General features: G+C 38.0%; 1 protein-coding gene across 1 annotated transcript in view; it reads left to right on the forward strand.

Annotated features, from left to right (window-relative positions):
* The window catches only part of ntsr1 (neurotensin receptor 1 (high affinity)), a 77023-nt gene that overhangs the window by 23698 nt on the left and 31859 nt on the right, over positions 1-21466 (forward strand). The window contains exon 2 of the mRNA XM_085145557.1: positions 15955-16156. Within this exon, the coding sequence (XP_085001683.1) occupies positions 15955-16156 (202 nt within the window). The remainder of the gene's footprint in view (positions 1-15954; positions 16157-21466) is intronic.

A 21466-nucleotide genomic window follows, 5' to 3' on the forward strand; every position in this document is an offset into this window, starting at 1 on the left:
CAGGCTGATCTATTCAATTAAATTTTATTTATATAGCGCCAAATCACAACAACAGGCACCTCAAGGTGCTTTATATTGTACAGTAGATCATACAATAATAGATACAATAATAGATCCTGTACCCAAATCCTCCACCATCTCCTCATTAAACGACTGACGACCTGTAGCCCTGACCCCCATCGTAAGCAAATGCTTCGAGAAGCTGGTCAGGGACTTCATCTGCTCTGCACTACCCGACTCACTGGACCCTCTACAATTTGCATACCGCCACAACAGGTCCACCGATGATGCCATAGCCCTGACATTACATACTGCCCTGTCACACCTGGAGAAGAGAGACACGTATGTGAGAATGCTGTTTGTAGACTACAGCTCAGCATTCAATACCATCGTTCCCTCGAAGCTGGATCCTTAACTTCCTGTCTGACAGACTCCAAGTGGTCAGACTAGGCAGCATCACCTCATCCCCCATCACACTGAACACTGGTGCACCACAGGGGTGTGTACTGAGCCCTCTCCTGTACTCACTCTACACCCATGACTGCACGGCCACTAACAACTCCAACATCATTGTGAAGTTTGCGGATGACACTACAGTGGTGGGTCTTATCACCAACGGTGATGAGACGGCTTACAGGGAGGAGGTCAGCGCCCTGACCCACTGGTGTCAAGACAACCATCTCACCCTCAACGTCGCAAAGACAAAGGAGTTGATAGTGGACTTCCGGAGGTGCAGAGAAGTACACACCCCCATCACCATCAACGGCGCTGCTGTGGAGAGAGTGAGCAGCTTCCGCTTCCTTGGTGTAAATATGGCTGAGGGTCTTACGTGGTCAGTACACACAAACAAAACAGTGAAGAAGGCACAGCAGCGCTTTCTCAGGAGACTGAAAAGATTCGGCATGAGCCCCCGCACCCTCAGGACCTTCTATCGCTGTGCCATTGAGAGCATCCTCACTGGATGCATCACCACCTGGTATGGCAACAGCACCGCTTACAACTGCAAAGCTCTCCAGAGAGTAGTGCGGTGTTCTGAACGGATAATTGGAGGTGAGCTTCCCTCCCTCCAGGACATCTACAGGAGGCGGTGCCTGAGGAAAGCAGGGAGGATCATCAAGGACTCCAGTCACCCCAGCGATAAACTGTTCAGACTACTTCCATCAGGAAGGAGGTTCTGCAGCATCCGGTCCCGTACCAGCAGACTGAGAGACAGCTTTTTCCACCAGGCCATCAGACTGCTGAACACTTCATAGACACCTCACCTCCACTACTGGAACTTCAAAGTTATGCACTCCAGACTGTACATTAATGCCACTGTTTTGCACATGTCCAACTGCCAACCTCTGTATATTTTTATATATTTTATTTTATTGCTTACTCTATTTAATTTGTAAAATATGTATACACACACACACGTAGAAAACATATTTAGTATACACATCCAGTGATGCATATACTATTATATATTGTACATATATTTATTAGTCTCAGATTTAGCCATTCTTATATTTTGCTTGTTTTATGTTATTGTATTTTTGCACATCTCTGCTGCTTGTGAAGCTCGCACACAAGAATTTCACTCGCATGTACTGTACCAGTGTACCTGCACATGTGATGTGACAATAAAAGTGATTTGATTTTTTGATTTTACAGAGAAAAACCCAGCAATCATATGACCCCCTATGAGCAAGCACTTTGGCGACAGTGGGAAGGAAAAACTCCCTTTTAATATAAGGGAGGGGCGGGGCCATCTGCTGCGACCGGTTGGGGTGAGAGAAGAAAAACAGGATAAAGACATGCTGTGGAAGAGAGACTTCATTTGGTTTAATGGCCTCCATGTTGAGAATTAGCCTGATTAACTCTCATTTGACTCACCAAAGATTTACTGACTGGCAGAAGTTGATAGAAATCCACATAAATTCAAAATGTTGTTACTGAGCTCCTCAAAACTAGATTGATTTCTTTACTCACCACATCTGGGTTATAGATATCAGCAGGAGCTATTTTCCAACACCTTGCAAATTATCTAATTTCACTGGTTTTAGAGCAAAAATAATAAACTAAAAGTATAAGTAAACCCATTTTGAAGCATTTTGTTTGTTGATTACCATCGCTAATCAGAAGGTCACTCAGCAAACATATCATCCACCAAGACAAGTGCCAAATTTTGCAGTTCATCAAAACTGAGATCCACAAAAATGTAACTTAATTTGAATCTAATGTCCACTTTTTATTCAACTCCAAAAGCATTCGGGAAATTCATCATCATCTTATCTTCCTGAAAAAAAGGAAAAAGCATTTGAAAATTTTATTAAAAAGCCTACTATTTGGCTTTTAAGTCAACCAGTTGCTAAGTTGCTAACTAGCTTACACCAGTTGCTAATTGTTACTTGCTACTTCCTATTGCTAGGGAAGTTTATATGTACTTAAAACAGAACAAAATGAATGGTTATCCTATTAAAGATATTAATATTATATGTCTGCATGTTCCCAGTATCAAGGTATGTGATTGACTATAGAAACATCCAATCTAGTTTCCCTGGAAATGGACTGGTTGTAGCTTTTAATCACACTGGGAACATTTCAGGGCATTTAATCTGCTTGGGGTGTTTTATTTTGAAAACTGACCATCTTCTCTGTGACACTTCTGTGTTTTGCTTTTGTCTGTAATAAGAGCCCGAGAATGCTCTTAGCTTAAGTAAATAAATCCCCACATCCTTGATGTCGTTGAACCAAACAAAACTGCCATGCATTATGTGTTCTTGCCATATCTCACTGCCCACTAACTGACTACAGAAAAATATTCTATTTGTACGATTAGAGACTCTTTGGTAAACAATAAACAGTCTTTGTAAGGGTGACAGACTGAAAAGCTCAGAGATAATTATTGTCTCCATGATTACTTTATTCTCTTTGTAAAAACCTAGCATAGTGTGACTGATAACACTTTTAAATATGGATTGTGTTTCCTTAGAAAATGACAGATGCATAACACAATGGATGCAGTAGTTCTGAAGACATGAAAGTTGTATTAACTTCTGTTCTTCAACAGCACTGCAGTCCTGTACATGCTTCCATTGAGAAAGCAAGAAAGGTTTTGAATTATGCTGTTACACAACCCTGTGGGGATAAACTAGCTTTGTGTGATAGAAAGGTAAGACGTACAGCTGGTTCCATGATGCAGCGTGCCCATTCCAACTAAAGACTAAAAAAAAGAAAGAAATGAGGTCGAGATTGAGATATTGTATATTTACCATTGTGTGTTATAAACGATTACTGACCACGCTGTGTGTCCTTTTGGTCAAATGACTGCTATCACTTGCAGTCAGTGTTGGGAAGGTTACTTTTAAAATGTATTCCATTACAGAATACAGAATACATGCCCCAAAATGTATTCTGTAACGTATTCCGTTACGTTACTCAATGAGAGTAACGTATTCTGAATACTTTGGATTACTTAATATATTATCATGCTGTTTACAACTACATGAATGTACTATTGCTGTGATTTATTACTGTTACTGAAGGTCCGCGGCTCCGAACCGTAGTAAAGGGACCTCTGGCTAATACGGTGGGTTCTGTGTCGGCTCGTAGCCGAAAACTAGCTTTACTTTGTTGTGTGGGTCAAGTTTGCTTGCAAGAGACAGAGAAAGGCGTTGAAAGGCTGCTCCAACGGAACTTATTGTTTTTGGAGGAAAACACGAACACGGTGTACAGTCGAGTCTTAATAGCTTACTTACAACTGGGCTCGTCAGGCTCTCTTCTTGGCTGCAGTGGTTATTATTATATTTACATGCTTCCAGCTCCCGTTTTTGCTTGATGACAGCTCGTACTTTTCCTTTTTCTCCCTCCCTCGCTCACAGACACATAACGTGTATGGCAGTCCATTCTCCCTGCAGCACGGACTACACTGCCTATGATGCTACATTCTTTAGAGTTATACCTGTAGCATTCTGCCTATTAGCTTAGCACAACAACAACAAAAAGGCCTCTCTCACCCAGGAAACACGCAGAGAGAGAGCGTCACCCTGTAACCATGGCAACCATAATGCTGCCGCCTGGAACAACAGAACGTAGCTGTCAAACAAAAGCCAAACAGTCCTGACCCGCCACAATATGAAACACGGAAGTACCGCCGTGTAATCCATTTATTTCAACAAAGTAACTGTATTTTAAATACCACCTTTTTAAACGGTAACTGTAACGGAATACAGTTACTCATATTTTGTATTATAAATACGTAACGGCGGTACATGTATTCCGTTACTCCCCAACACTGCTTGCAGTATATTACTGTGTGAATGCACTGGGTCCAGAAACCAGAATGATAAAGTGCCTGTTTACTGAGCACACAGCATATAGCATTTGGTTCTGGTAAACAGCATTCATCATGTGAGACCCTGAGAGGTAGAGAAAAAAAATACAATTTCTACCATTTCACAAAATATAACAGTCGTTGACAATAACAGTTTGTGGGAGCATTAAAATGTATTGGCAACTTTTTCTCAGTCCTAGCTGGAAGTGCATCCCTTGTTTATCAGTTCAGTTGAAAACACAGCAAGTATCTAATTATAACTGAGGACAGTGAAACTGTCATCTCTATTGTCATTACTTTTATGTTTCTGGAACTGATCTGTAAATCCCTTTTCTCTAATTGTTTTGTTATTTCCTAATAAAATGTACATTTGCGCAGTAACAGGTTAGTTATGTACTCTTCAAACAGGTACCAGAAAACAGTGGGTGACATTACGGTTGCGCTTTCCATCTTTTCTACAGTGTGTTTGGTTTATCAGGTTGTCTGGCACTTCAGTGTAGCTTCGCTAAAGCCTTTCCATATTAGGGAAGTTCTGGATCTACTGCAACCTATAAATATTTCATTATTAATAAAGTCACTTAAAGTAAGCTGTGTTCATGATATGTGCTACTGGTGCTGAAGCACAATCTGCAGCCGCAGCAGAAATGGAGGTTCCTAAACCAGTTTTTGTTGAGCCTGTGCTACTAACATACTGATAAAACTGTCTTTTAAGTTGTAGTTATTTATCAAATGACTGAAGACATTGCCAGCTTATTTACCTACTACCTGGGATAGACTGGACATTTTGTTCAGCCTGTTTTTTATCCACTAATCATACCATGATTGCATTCTGCATAAATTTGTTATGACCATGTAGTAAATGACACGTTCCAGAAAGAATACTAAAAGTTTTTTTAAAATGGTGGTGTGATAATAGATATCAATTAGTTTTTGGTATATGACTTTAGTGACCACCATATTTGTGCTGGATAAATCAAGCTGTAGCACAAATGCGAAACCTCACCAGAGAGATAAATATTAACGCGGCTTTGTCCATAGGGGCAGCTCACAGACATGAAAGCAAGTCTGTTAACACCAATCGAGCATCTGCCATCTCTCATGAGCTTTGTCTAGCTGATCCAAGCTGAAAGCTGAGCTGCACAGGGCCAACATCTAAAGAGGCTGTTAAGAACAGTGATCAAAACTCAGCTGTATCAAGGGGCAGCTGTGTGGCTTTGGCTGCGTGATGTTTGTACCAAGGTGTCTGTGTTTATTTTAATAAGATAGGATCATTTATGCCAAAAACTTGAGAAATTTCTTTGTTAAAGAAACCAAAACATTAAACATAGCTCAGTAATATAAAACTGTTACATAAACATCTAAATGCAATCTAAATTCAACAGAATATAACGTATAAACCTGAATATATTTGTATAATAGTATTAAGGAGCTAAAATGCTGTAGTATTATACAATAAGCTGCTGATCTGTGGCAATGTGCAAAAGGACCAGATGATGACAAGAAATAGAAATATGCTGCAGACAAGGTAAAAGCTAAAATACATGTGACAGATTTCAAAGATTATACTTAGTTTCTAAAAATGTTCAATTTTGTGAGAAATTATGGCAACTAAGATTGCACAAACTGGATCATCATCACCACGAGTGAGTTAGACTCAGGAAGAAGAAAGCCTACAAAAGTCCAGGCAACAAACCACAGTGATTTTTCATCTTCTGGACATACTTGAATTTAATTTCAAACGTTGCTAAATGTTGCTGCTCACTCTGATTCTCATTTTCCCCAAGAAATCTGAAGCCACTGTAGCAGTACATCAACTTTTTCTTCTTTCTAATGGTCTGCAGTTGGTGCCTTCTTGGGTAATTCCATTAAAGGTGAATGCTGATAGTTAAAATGCTAAAGTCAGGGCTTCACTATTAGTCCGTGTCTAAGAACAGAACTAAGAACTAATGAGGCTGAGTGTTCTCTGTCCCACTGGCCATCATTCATTATTAAGGCAAAATTCCCCGAGCTTTGCAGCCATGCAGCTCTCAGCAACATACATGCCTGTCAGTGTATTTGCCTAGTAGTGTAAAGGGTCTTGTGACTAAGGTGATGGCGTCGAGAGACAAAAAAATGAGAATAATAGCTGATGCTTCCATTGTTTCCATTTCTGGCTCACTTTGCAGTTATTATGAGAAATCTAGCAGAGGTTCCTTTGATTTTCAATTTCCTGCTTTAATGGAATATTAATGGATATTCCAGGTGAAAATTTTCTCCATGAGGCATACAACGCTGGCTGTTCTACATGTGAATTAAAAAAGCATTAGTCCTCTTGTTTGTCGCGAGCTGGAACCCCTTCACACTCGTTCAGCAGTCAGATCACGTTTCCATTTGCAGACACTATGGGTTTACACCCACACATTTAAATCTGAGCTAAGCACACTACAATATATCTGCTGCTCTGGTGATAACACATTATTTTTGTGTCGCACAAGCATTTAAAATTCGCAGCAATATCTTAATTGGAATGGATTTGCTCATAGGGATGAATTTGTAAGAGAAAAAGATGTTTTGCATCTTTAAACTTTTGAACACTGACACTTTTGAAACGTAAAACCTCAAAGCCAAAATAATCTCTAACCACGGATGTAATTTATTGTCACATGAGGTGGCTAATGAACAGAGAAAACTGCTGAAAGCTATTGGAGGAAGCAGACCAGCTCACTTATCAAGCAGAAGGGAAAAATGCTACATCTGATGTATTTTGGCACTTCACTTTGTCCCTTTGAGTAACAGCAAGATGTCTTGAAAATACTGACTTTTTAAGGAGAGAACTTCTTGTATTCTTGATTGAGCCTCAGCTGACTAAGTTTTTGCTACAATTTCCTATAGCAAAAATCCATGTTTTGAAAAAAGCTTTGTGAAATGGTTCAGTAGGAGGTCACTACCTTGACTGGGAAAGGAAAACCATGGTCCAAACATGAAGCCAGACATGTGAGTGAAGCACTGCATTGAGCATCTTATGAGCCTTAACCACTGAGACTCATCCAGCCATAGTCCAAAAAAATGACATGCAGCTCCTGCTTTGTTGACCCACCACAAATAGACATATGCACTAGAATCGACTGTTGTGTGAGCTGGATAGCAGGTGAATACAGAAACCTGAACATGTTCACCAGTGGTGATGCAGACTCATTTTTGTGTGACGTGAATTCTCTGTAAGGAGCCTTAGCTAGTGTTTGAGATGACGTGATATCAAATCTACAAAGCTGATTCTGGGTTTCTGGGACAATGAAATTGCAGAAATACAAAACTGTAAACAAATGGTTATTTTCTTGGTATGTGTAAAACTGATTCAAGACAAAAACCTATTTTTTAACTGTAAACATGAAATAATTGCCACAAATTTCAGTTCTGTTTTTTTTTAAACTGGAGTTTTTATTGAACCCTCTGACAAGTAAAAAAAAAAAAAGAAGAAGAAATCAAATAGTTCAGTTTTGCTACATCCAACATTTTTGTGCAGTTAAGTGCTTAAATATTTATTTTGTAATTTATTCAGGTTTTTCAGGATATAAAAAAATCACAAAAGCTCATCAAATATGATACACTTGGCGTTACTGGGTTAAAGAAAAGGAAGCGCGATGAACACCAGGAAATAAATTAAATATCATGAACGGAATGATTTGTAAAGGCAATAGAAGATATAATGACAATTTGCTAAAGAACCCTGAAGAAATATAGGAGCATGGACATCTGCTCCTGATGCAGCATTTGACACTAAAATAATCCTTCCATGGTCATAAAGAGAGCTACTCATGATAATCAAGACAGTTATGTCATCTAACAGAAAGCAGAACCACTTATACAAATTTGACCACAAGATTCCAAATGTGGAACTGATTTACAGAGTTTCATTTGCCTCTCTTCATTCTTTGAGCCCGCTTTTGTAATCTTTTTAAGAAATTTCTGCAAAACTTATTTTTATGTGTATGCTTTTGGCAGATGCTGATTGGTCCTCCTTATATTTTAGTGAAGCATGACTATAGTGACTTCCACAGTTTGACTTGGATTACAACCTGCCCCTCCTTGTCATAGATTTTATTTTTATGTGTATGCCAAAATGGAAAATGTGTAAAAGTTCATCTTGTAAGACTAGGTTTGGCGCGGTGAACAGCACTGAAACAGGAAGACAAATAAAAACATATTAGAAAGTACGAGAAAGAAATACAATTGAAAAAAAAAGTGTATGTAGACAGATAGGTTTGATATTTCTTCTGCATGTGTCAAATGTCAGAACAAGGTTTCATCATAATTAAATGTCTAATATTTCAGTTTTCTTGCACTTTACTCCCAATTATCCACATTAGCTCGCCCCCATTTTTTGGCTTTCCAGAATTTCGCACTAAAGCTGGAGTTTGGTCTCACTCTAAAGCTAAGGGTTTGATTTGCTGCACCGCTTCTGCTGTTCCCCTTATCAGCTTTAATCTGTCATTCTTGTCTAGGAGGCAGGGGGAACCTCAGAAGTCAGCCAGCCTGTTCATTAAAACCATTAACATTTTTCATTCATGATTATCCCTTTGAAAAACAACAGAACTGCATCGCTGTGTGCCTCTGTGCGAGTATGTGGTGGGTGGAGAGTGAATGCCTTTGGGAAGGAGTGATGCCAAAGCTGTTACACATACATTGATTAAGCGAATATCCATACAAATTAACAAGTCAGACATCAGCACATGTTTTCACCATACAGGCAGCTCCACAGCAGCTGCAGCAAGATGTCAAGCAGCACCTCCTCTCCCTTTCTTCTTTTTTACCCTTTCATTATTTTCCCTCATTAATCTTTAATACTGACTTTATTCTCCATTTTGTGTACAGCAAAGGTAGCACAGTTGGATGAAAATTATTAGGCCAAAAATCAAAGTTGGCACTAAAATGTAATTTTATTGAGGATTTTTTTGAATTATTTCTCAGTGGAACTGTTGATGTTTTCATCATTCCTCGGTAACTTCAAACTACTGCTTCATGCATTTGCCAAATTGAATAAATAAAATATGCACAACATCGCATTTGTTGCAAAAAGGTTTTCAACAGCACCAAATATCACCCACTGACTTTTGTTGTGCTCCATCTCTCTAATTTTTCTCTGAATGTGCTTTTAATACCTTGTGTTTTCAGCATTCTTTTTAGATACTTTGTTTCATCACTATCTCTCACATTATCTCTATTAATAGGCTTCCAATCTTATTGCTTTTCCACCAGTCAACTCAGTGGTTGCTTTAGAAGAATAATCCGAGATAGTTCCATAGAAATATAAGTTTGCATTGAGATGGCAATATATATTTTCACTGACTTCATCAAAATGTTCAGACAAAACAGAAAAGGTTCCAGTGAGAGTGATGCCATACAGGGTGATGTTTGGCTTTATTTCAAGTTTCATTGAATGGCAAATCACAAAAGATGCTGAAATACCTTTGAATCAGAGCGTATGTCAATTTTTCATCTCTTTGTTTCAGTTCTATTGTCAAACACAAGACTAGCATATAGTGTGTGTTTAGTAGCAATAAGCAATTTTCCCTGTTTTGTTAAAAAATTAACAAAAATATCTGATATATTTTTTGTGTTTCTATCTGTTCCTGACTCTGTGGCACTCAGTCGGTCCTATTGTTGTAACCACAAGCCTGATGGCAGAGAAAGACCCCTGTTACACTGTGGAAGTATTTGTACTATTGTCTGCTGCAGTCATGATAAGTGTCTGGCAACTGCTAAGGAGGAGGTCATGTAATATCATTTAATTTGGGACCTCATGTCTACTGTGATGCAGCATGTAAAAACCAAGTCCAAAATTGGCTTCCTAAAATTTAAAATTGTTGGGTTCAACAAGCAAGAAACAGATTTCATTTATCAATTTATTTATTTATTTATTTTAAACTTGAAAATGTCAAACATTTAATTATCGTGGTCTAGTAACAATGCAAAAAGAAAATACACACTTAAAGCCAAGGTTCAATGTAGGCAGGAACAACTTGGAACACCATTCAGCACTTTCAGCAAATCAGTATTTAAATCTTAAATTAACAGATTAAAAAATGTGCTGCGGTTTATTCCAGCTAATGGCAAAAAAATATTTGCTTAGTACTGAACATCCCATGAACCACCTAAACCTTTTTTACATCCCTTTCCAATGGTGAATGTGTCTTAAACAAGTAGATGCATTTTTTTGCAAACAGCTTAACAGATATTGCCAAACAGACTCTTTCTGTGCAGTTTGCCTCTGCAGCAGAAATACATTCAGAGATCTGTAATCAAAATAATAAGGATCTTTCCACAACTGTTTCTAATAATTTGCTGATAAATGGCAATTTAATTTAAAGACCAATAATTACCAAAAAAGATGGCATGAAGTTTTTTTTAAGTATAGGAGTTACCTCAGCATGTGTACAGTACGAAAGGAACACAGCTGAACTGTTAATAATTGTTAGCAATGAAGGCCAAATGCTTGTACTATAAGACTTCCAAATTGTTCTCTAATGAGAAAGATGAAGGCTTATTAGCTTAATTTTAAGCTAATAAGGTAATTGACTCAGGATGCTGAGGGCCCTCTTCATAAGGGGAGGAACTTTTAGATCTCAAGTCCATCACCTTATTAACGAACTGATTAAGGAATGTATTACAGCCATCATCACAGAGTATGACAGCCTGCTCAGGTGGGGACAAAACAATGCTGTTAATATGGATGGAGTAGAGCTTGAATTAGCTCCAGAATTTAAATATCTTGGGGTCATTCTAGACCCAACATTATCCTTCAAGAGTCACATAAATAAAGTGTCCCAGGTACTTAAATTTAATAATCGAAATTTTAATCATATACGTAATAATTTAAATATGAATGTTGCAAAAACGTATTTTTACTCAATGATCATCTCTCATATGGACTATTGTTTGATGTCCTGGTCACTTGCTTGTCCAACAACACTTAAAACTATTGAAAACATTTATAAAAGAAGTTTAAAACTACTTGACAAAAAACCGACTTCCCACCACCACTGTCATGTGTTAAAAAAACATAAATTACTGAACTTCAATAACTTAGTGAAACTTAAAAGAGTGTGTTTAATATATAAAGTCTTACACTCCCTTGCTCCACCACCACTAAAGCAGTTTATTAGGCATAAAGAAAGCTCAGACAGGACCACTCGAGCTACAATCCGAGGAGACTTGTTTATACCCCACAGACGGACAGCATTTGGGCAGAACGTCCTCTCTGTTAAGGGTGGCCATCTGTGGAACAGTCTTCCTCAACCCATTAGAGAATGCTCGACATTCAATTTGTTTAAAGCAAAGGTTAAAAACTGGCTATGGACAAATCAAGTGTGTGATCATGTATGAGTTGTATAGTTTTAATGTTTTATTTGGGAACAGAATGGTGTGTATGTGTAAGTTTGGTGATGGAGTTTTTATTATGAATGAATGATGATTTTTTATGAATTATTGTCTATTTTTTTATGTTTAAGGACAACAGATGGAAATTAGCCTTTGGCTATAATCTGGCATGTTTACATTCATGTAATTTTTTTTTACATTTATGTTCATTAACATGCACTGTCCTAAATAAATAAATTAAATACTAATAGGCTCAAATAATAGCCTAGTTTTGTCCTGTTACAATTTATGAGATTAGTGAAATAAGAAGATCTGGATTCTTTCACTGCCTCATTATGAGAATGGAAAGATTCTTTAAAATATTCTCTATGGACAATCAAACCAGTGGTTGTCCATAATGCTTTTTGACGGGAGCGTCAGAGTGAGCTAGAAACAAAATAGTGATAAGTGGTTTTGTAAGGAGAGACCTGGTCTATAATTACAAGATAATGTGCACTAAAAGAATTAATAAAGAATGAGCAAAAATAAAGAATTTATAAATGTTATCATTAGAGAAAGATGAAAATTGAAAGACAGAAGAAAGAACAGAATCAATAATAAAAACAAGTAAAAAAAAATCATTCATCATGAACGCAATTTAATTTAAGTACAAATGGTCTGGGGTAACACCGTAAGTAAAGACCAAAGTATGCCCTACAAATACCTGCTAGTAACAAAGCATGTATGTGCAGGGCAACAAAGTAACAAAGCAGTAGGTATCATACTAATACTATAATATGATGTTATTAACTCTAGCCCAAGCACTAAATTTCTGTCTGTGGCACAACAGTGGGCCATGTACTTTGCTAGTGTAATAAAAATGTTCCAAAAGCCACAAAAGAGCACAAACACAGTCAAAAGACCAAGTTCAGTAACTCCAGTTACTGGATGAAGAATAGCAGTTACCTGCTGGCGACAGCTGACTCACTGAGTAACTCCGCTAACTCCAGTGGATGAGTTTCAACCTAGTCTTATCCAGTGATTCACATATAATCTGTGTTGTAGTTTCCAGTTCAGCATATACTAGTGCTTGCAGCAGAAAATACATAACCTAATGTGATAGAATTCTGAATCTTTCTCCTCACCCCTAAAGATTTTCTAATCTGTGAAGTGAGGGTTTTTATCTGTAATGAAATCACACCACTGGAATCTGCTTAAGGCCAGCTGAAAATGAATCTGATAAAAGTTTTTTTTTTAAGGAAAGCCTGTTCGGCTTGATTTGTGCAAAATTTCCAGCAACTTCACTTCAGTCGTCAGCCATCAGGGTATATAGAGCCCACTCTGTGTCACAGAGCCATCTCAAAAATATGAATAATGTGTCTCAAATATCTCATCCAAGCTTTTTTTCATAGCACCTGTTCATCTTCAAATGTAGTCTACCAAAGCTAAGGACTGGCTCCACCATTTCACATGTTGCAGTGGTCTAGAGCAAGAAAACTGAAATATTAATGAATAAAGAAATACACACAACACAAGTGTAATATACGTATAATATACTATAGAGAACAAAGCGATCTAAGCACTCCACCCTCTACATTGATGGGGAGGATGTACAAAAGGGTAGAAAGCTTTAAGGAGGTAGAAAGGGTAGAAAGCGGCCGAGAGTCCACATCTCGGCCAACCTTACCTGGTCAACAAACATTTCCCACCAGGTAGGGAAAGCACATCAAAGACTGTACTGGGCCTGAGGCAAGAAACTGCTTCCGTTCCACTACCAGAGCCTTCTGACTTACTGCTGCACACTCTGGTTCAACTGCTGCACCGCGGAGGACAAGAGGAAACTGCAGCAGGTGGTGAAGGCAGCAGAGCGGGCAATTGGCACCTCACTAACCCCCCTCAGAGACATTTATACTGGCAGACTTCAGCAGAAAGCCAGCATCATCATCAAAGACCCCTCACACCCTGGACACTCCCTCCCCAATCAATTTTATTGGAATTCCACATGAAAGACCAATACAAAGTGGTGCACACATGAGAAGTGGAACGAAAATCAGACATGATTTGAAACACTTTTTTCAAATAGATAACTGCAAAGTGGGGTGTGCGTAATTATTCAGCCCCCTGAGTCAATACTTTGTAAAACCACCTTTGCTGCAATTACAGCTGCCAGTCTTTTAGGGTCTCTACCAGCTTTGCACATCTACAGACTGAAATCTTTGCCCATTCTTCTTTGCAAAACAGCTCCAGCTCAGTCAGATTAGATGGACAGCGTTTGTGAACAGCAGTTTTCAGATCTTGCCACAGATTCTCGATTGGATTTAGATCTGGACTTTGACTGGGCCATTCTAACACATGGATATGTTTTGTTTTAAACCACTCCATTGTTGCCCTGGCTTTAAGTTTAGGGTCGTTGTCCTGCTGGAAGTTGAACCTCTGCCCCAGTCTCAAATCTTTTGCAAACTCCAAGACGTTTTCTTCCAAGATTGCCCTGTATTTGGCTCCATCCATCTTCCCATCAACTCTGACCAGCTTCCCTGTCCCTGCTGAAGAGAAGCACCCCCAGAACATGATGCTGCCACCACCATATTTGACAGTGGGGATGGTTTGTTCAGAGTGATGTGCAGTGTTAGTTTTCACACACATAGTGTTTTGCATTTTGGCCAAAAAGTTCCATTTTGGTCTCATCTGACCAGAGCCTTCTTCCACATGTTTGCTGTGTCCCCCACATGGCTTGTGGCAAACTGCAAACGGGACTTCTTATGGTTTTCTGTTAACAATGGCTTTCTTCTTGCCACTCTTCCATAAAGGCCAACTTTGTGCAGTGCACGACTAACAGTTGTCCTATGGACAGATTCCCCCACCTGAGCTGTAGATCTCTGCAGCTCGTCCAGAGTCGCCATGGGCCTCTTGGCTGCATTTCTGATCAGTGCTCTCCTTGTTCAGCCTGTGAGTTTAGGTGGACAGCCTTGTCTTGGTAGGTTTACAGTTGTGCCATACTCCTTCCATTTCTGAATGATGGCTTGAACAGTGCTCCGTGGGATGTTCAAGGCTTGGGAAATCTTTTTGTTGCCTAAGCCTGCTTTAAAATAACTTTATCTCTCAATAACTCAAATAACTCTCAATAACTTTATCCCTGACCTGTCTGGTGTGTTCTTTGGACTTCATGGTGTTGTTGCTCCCAATATTTGCTTAGACAACCTCTGAGGCCGTCACAGAGCAGCTGTATTTGTACTGACATTTAGTCATTAGCACTCATCAGGCAATGTCTATGGACAACTGACTGCACTCAGACCAAAGGGGGCTGAATAATTACGCACACCCCACTTTGCAGTTATTTATTTGTGAAAAATGTTTGGAATCATGTATGATTTCCGTTCCACTTCTCACGTGTACACCACTTTGTATTGGTCTTTCACGTGGCATTGCAATAAAATTGATTCATGTTTGTGGCTGTAATGTGACAAAATGTAGAAATGTAGAAATTGGACATATCTTTCTTTTGTAAATGTAAATTTGTCTGTGTTGTTGTCTGTGTAAATACTTACACTACTTCACACATGGAGAGATGCCAAACTGCATTTAATTGTTTTTGTAACAATGACAATAAAGATCAATTCCATTCTGTTCTATTAAAGATGCCTCATTGTGGTCCATTCTAAATCCATCGAACCAGCACAATTTACTTCTAATATAGTTTTTATGCTATTAACTGGTGTGCTCTGAAAAAAAAAGAAAGAAAAACTGAGAATGACCTCCTGTCTAAAGCCTGAAAAACAGAGCCCATGAGGAATAAGAGTTCCATTCTCCCTCAGATCGCTTCAATTACAACATGCCGAAAGGTTATCATGGATTTTTGTCCAGTGGCAGAAAAACATGTTGCATTTAAAGCCCTCAAGCCTGTACTGCAATTTGCATATTCCATGTGTCTCTGTATAGCATTTAGCTACACATTTAGTTTCACAAAAGACAGATTTAAACTTTATAAGATTTATATATATATTTTCCATACGGGTAATCTTGACATAAAACAAGAAGTAAACTGAAAGATGGGCCAAAGATATACTATATAGATATAGATGCAAACAGAAGAAACACGGGAGCCATCTTTAATCTGCAACCTATTATGGCGGAGGGCCAATCATCAGCCTCGAGGGACACTGGGTTTTTGTTTTGTTTTGGGGGTTTTTGTTCTGTTTGTTTGCTTTTTAAATAACATATATACATTTTATCTTAGTGAACCAGATACATAGTTTTTCTGTCAGCACTAATCTCCAGTGTTTACAGCCTTCTCTCTTTTTGAACAGGTAAATGCATTCCTGTCCTTTGTCATACCGATGGTGGCCATATCTGTTCTGAATGGGGTCATAGCCAATCAGCTGTTGCGGATGTTCCGTGAGGCTGAGCAAGACAACCGTGTCTGCATGATTGGTGCAAATCCCACCATGCTAAATTTCACTGTGGAGTCCAACCGTGCTCAGTCGCTACGCCATGGAGTTCTTGTTCTCCGTAAGTAAACACTCCAACACTTTTCTGACAGGAATGGGATCTGGTGTGTTCTTCTGCTGCTGTTCAAGGGTTAGCAGGTTGTGCATTAGTTTTCTGTTGCTTTGCTAACGGCTCAAAGCAGTTTGGTCATTCTCCTTTGACTTGAGGCATCAAGACATTTTCTGCTGTCATTGAACATGCAACTGAACATAGCTCTATTCATAGCATAGCATGTAAATGTGAGAGCAAAAATAGTGATATCTTATAATTATATCAAATTTGTACAAAGTGTGTTCAGTGTATAGAGACAAACTTTTATAGCAGATCCTAGGGATCTATTAGGTAATACAAAAGGTAAAAACATGTTTTATATCCTCTTTTATTCATTTCTTGAGAGTTATTGATGTTTCTGTAAAACACTAGAATTCTGTAAATTCTGACATTTTGAAAATACATATCATTTATTTATTATAGTTTATTTAAATGAGCAAAAATACATTTTCATAAATCAAATTTTTAAAAAGCTTTAAGCAATTACCAGTCATGGTTCACTCCCTGATAAAAAAAAAAAAAGAAAGAAAAAAAGATTGAATTACAAATTACCAGGATTTATTTGACACCATTTGCAGAGGTTTTAGTGTACTGGTGTTCTTTTTTCATAGCCAATGTTCAGCTTGAAAATTAAATGATACAGATTTACTTATATGACAAGGTTATCACTATGAAGACCAACATTTTTTAAATAAATGAGAAATGTTCGCAAAATGTTATGATATAGCCTTGGATTTTAGATACTGGTGTTAACAGACTTCAAGCTTTGGAGGATATTAATAGCCTGTTAAGCTGTCCTCAACCTTTTGTGCTTGGGTACACTCCATCACCCACTATGAGAGGCATAAAACTCACTAAGCTTCCATGCACGCAAGCATGTGCACTTTATCGATATCCACCTGCATTAACTCAGCAGCTTCATCAGTCTGTCAGTGATCCACACACCCATCACTCCAGCCCTGCAAATGATTCAAAGGAGGCTTATCCTTAGACGTATCCTTTTAATCAAATGTGGATAAATTATGAGCTGCAAATAGTCATCATCGGAGACCCAAAGGAACAACGCTTTTAATCATGTCTTCCAACATCTTTTTATGACTACACCTACACCTAAAATTTCCCAGTGGATTCCTGCTGTTAAAATTTCCTTGATTTTCATCATTACAAAATGCTAAACTTCAACAGTGACAGTCTCACAACAAACTACATGCAATCTAATGATGTTATTTCAGGGTGATCTTGGCTGTACACGAGACTGGTCCTAAGCATGAGCAACTTTTGTGTAAGACAAAAGCTACAAATGTTTGTTAACGTATTTTCATTAGCCTTCAGTTCCCCTTAGCTGCCCCTTTTCTTTCCCCATCATAAAGTAAAACAGAGAATGGATTATTTCCATTTAATACTATCTTAGAACAACCAAATATATTTAAAAATGATTAGTTAAAGTAGTTAGAGTGCATCACCTACCCACCACTAGCCTGTCAAATAACCTAATCCACATCTATCACACTCTGTGATTTAGTCAAGTTTAATTTATATCTATATTTTAAACTAATGGTTATTTGTATTGTTGTCTGCAGTCGTTTTACTTTTGGTACAAGCAATTCCACTGATGTGTACAAAGCTTTTGAGATTCACAGCTGAGAGAAGCCTTCACTGATTCAATGCAGCATTACTACATTTAACTTTTTTTCCCACAATGACAAAACGTTTGTCACTATCCATAGTCTACTTATGAAAAAGTTGGGACACTGTCAAATGTAAATAAAAAGAGGATGCAGTGGTTAGCAAATCTTAAACCCATATTCTATTCAAAATACAACAAAAAAAACCCCAAATGTTTGAGCATAATCATAAAAACTGTTGGCATATGTTGAGTTTGATAAAAAACCACTGGAATCAGATTTTGCTCCTAATTAGGTTAATTGGCAACATGATCAGGTATAAAAAGAACATCTCAGAGTTTCTCCAAGAAAAATAGGCAGCCGTTCACCAATCTACAAAAAAAACGCACCTACAGATTGTGAATCCATTTCAGAATAATGTTCATCAAGAAGACTATGAATGTCACATCTCTACGTGCAAGGGACAAGTCTGAAAATAAATACTGGATGCCTGTTATAGTTGGGCCCTCATGCAGCACGATTCTGGCACGTAAATCATTACATGGGGTCAGAAACACTTCTAGAAAACACTGTTTATGAACACAGCTCTCTGTGCCATCCACAAATGCAGGTTTAAGCTCTGATTTAAAAAAAAAGCATCTTCCAGAAATGTTGCTGTCTTCTCCTGGCCTACTTAAAATGGACAGAGGCAAAATGAAAAACTGTTAAAAAATTTTAGTAGAGTCCAGATTCTGAAGTGACCTATCTGTAATATTTTGAGATAATCCAGCCTTTACGGCTCTAGTACAAAAATGTAATTTCTGTGTGGTAACAATTGTTCTTCTGACAATTATTTACCATGTTTTCAATAGTTGTGGTCAATAAAATGCAGCTGTATGAAAAAAAAAGTACACCTTCTTTCTTTATTAAGGCTTTACACATCAGGACATAATTAAAAATAAAATCCTCAGCAATTGGGCACTCACAAGCCGAAGCAAAGAAGCACTGTGTGAAAAACTAAGTAGACTTTATTGCTTCCATAGAAATTACAAGGGTAACTAGCAACCAGGTACTGCTAATCAGGTGCACTTGATTAACTGATCATCAGTAAAAATAAATTGCAGTTTGCTGTTCTGAAGCATTCAGGTCTTTGCCACCCATCAATCTGGGAATGGTTAGAAGCTTCTTTCCAAATAATTTAAAGTCTCTCATTCTACAATGAGAAAGATTATTCACAAATGGAAGTTGCTAATCTTCCCAGGAGTGGAAGCCCCAAGAAATTCACCCCAAGGTCAGACCATACACTGCTCAGAGAAATTGTTAAAAAAAAAAAAGGATATTTTGATTTCACCCATTGAAAAAAACAGCAGAATTTCCAGAAGCATTTTTCCTGATAGGAGTCATATTCAACCAGCACAGCCAGCTACTTCATACACACATTTTCTAAAAGAACTGGTTCTTACATGGCAGTTTTCTACTCTGTCTTAGCACTCAGAGCAGTTTACACAACTTGCCTCAGTCATACAAGCACTTTTTTCTATGCTTTTTTTTCTATGTCATTACTTTCTATCATTCACCCATATTTATACTCTGATGAATGCATCAGAGAGCAACGTGGGGTTAGTATCTTGCATAAGGATATTTGGCATGCAGACTCAAGTAGCTAGGGATCAAACGACCAACTTTGCAATTAGCAGATGACCTGCTCTACCTCCTCTACCCGTAGCTCAGGAAGGGTGCAGTTTGATGAAATGACACATGATACCTGATCTCTGGCATTTCATGAAAAATTCACTGTGTAATAAAACATATAATGTCTTTCTATAATAATTCAATTTTCATTCTTCGGGCCCACTTTGTCAAATCACAGAATGACTTTCAAGCTTAACTGGAACGTTGTATTCAAATGGGTTCCATTTTTTCTAATATTCCCAATTATAGCAGTAGTTGCTGTGATCTGTCCTGCTGTACTCAAAGTAATGTCGCACTTTAGTGACAATCCAATTAGCTGGATAATGTCAGGCAAATTAAATACAGCAAAAAATACATTTTGTAATGATTTCTCGTACTGTTCTGACTGAGAGTGCTATCATTATCATACAGAGACAGGCAAATCTTAGTTGTAATATGTCTCACATATAATGTGGTCTTGGGTTATGAGAACAGACCAGTCCCTTCCTTCCTTTTACTCCCACTCCATGTCCTTTACTTAATTAGAACTATTCTTCATATGTGTGTGCGATAATTACAGTTGAATAGGTCTAAATTCTGAACCCAGTCAAAACATAACCTGTCTTTGTTTCATCATTGGCAATTCAAAAAAAGCGTTTATTACAAAAACCACAAATCTAGTAAAGATTCATGAAATCTGCCCACAGGGTTTTGTCACTGATGTTTCTGCCTTTATCACCCATCACCCAGAAGATTTCAGTTGCCTTCCCAGCATTGCCAGTACATTATCTGTGCTTTTGGTAGAACTTTGAATAGGGTCATTATTAATATTGGTGGTCAGAGACTTGTTCAGTACTTGAATTTCAATTTTTGATCTTATTTTTCTTCAAATAAGTTTGGTTTAGCTGTAATTTACTTTTTTTAATGCTCACATTTATGTATCTAACATCTAACAACCTACAATTTACAATGCTTTTTGAAATATATACACACACATATATATATATATATACATATATATAGTGTTATTCTAATTTTAATGCAGGATAAACAGCCATACAGAGCAAATACTCCCCCAACTCATTCTATTTCAGTATAGAGTGACACTCTACTGCAATTTTCAGTTCTTTATGGTCATACTGTCTTCTCTCATATGTTAATCACTCTATGCCTGTGTGCGTGTGTGTGTGTGTGTGTGTGTGTGTGTGTGTGTGTACTTAGCACAGTAGCAGAACAAAACATGGCTCACTCAAGTTAATAACAATTCACCAGCCTACAATCGAGGTTTTCCAGAAATTGATCATTTGTCAGAAAACAAGAACCAAATCTAAACATCTGCAAATCTAATGGGCTGGGTCAGAGCACTATGAGGAAGGCTGTAGCTCTCACTTCATTTTAAAGGCATAGATGGAATAAAATAAAGAGACCTATTCACATAAACAAAGAATAAAATGTAAAACAAAAATAAAATAAAATAAAATAAAACCCAGACCATTCTCAATCCGACGTGTAACATACCAACGATTTGTCACATCCCGAGGCGTCCCACAGGAACGCGAAAGGTAACCTTCTGCATCCCTATGATATGCGCTGGATTGTGGATGTATTGGACCTTATTAGACAAGTACGGTTCCAAATATTTAAGCTTACTCTTCACCATAGTGCTATGGTTTAGTTCTACTTAGCAATATGCATAAAAAAGCCATGACCGAGGAAGGTACCATGGTTTCAGAATTGCTGAACAGACGTATTGACAGTGACAAATAGTAATAAGCAGAATGCTGAGGACACGTTGTCATTGTGCTGGAGACTACAGAGAGAAGAGATCTGCCTCTGACTTATTGATTGACTATTTGGGTGTAATGCAAACACGCATAAATAAACATGTTCGTGTATGTATGATGGCAGGACATTACATTAATTTAAATTCATTTTCTGGAGACTAATTTAGAACATAACCATAACTAATGTTGTCCCCACAACATGAACAATACCTTACCCCAAC

Source organism: Neolamprologus multifasciatus, chromosome 20 (assembly GCF_963576455.1).
Source record: "Neolamprologus multifasciatus chromosome 20, fNeoMul1.2, whole genome shotgun sequence".
Lineage (NCBI taxonomy): Eukaryota > Metazoa > Chordata > Actinopteri > Cichliformes > Cichlidae > Neolamprologus > Neolamprologus multifasciatus.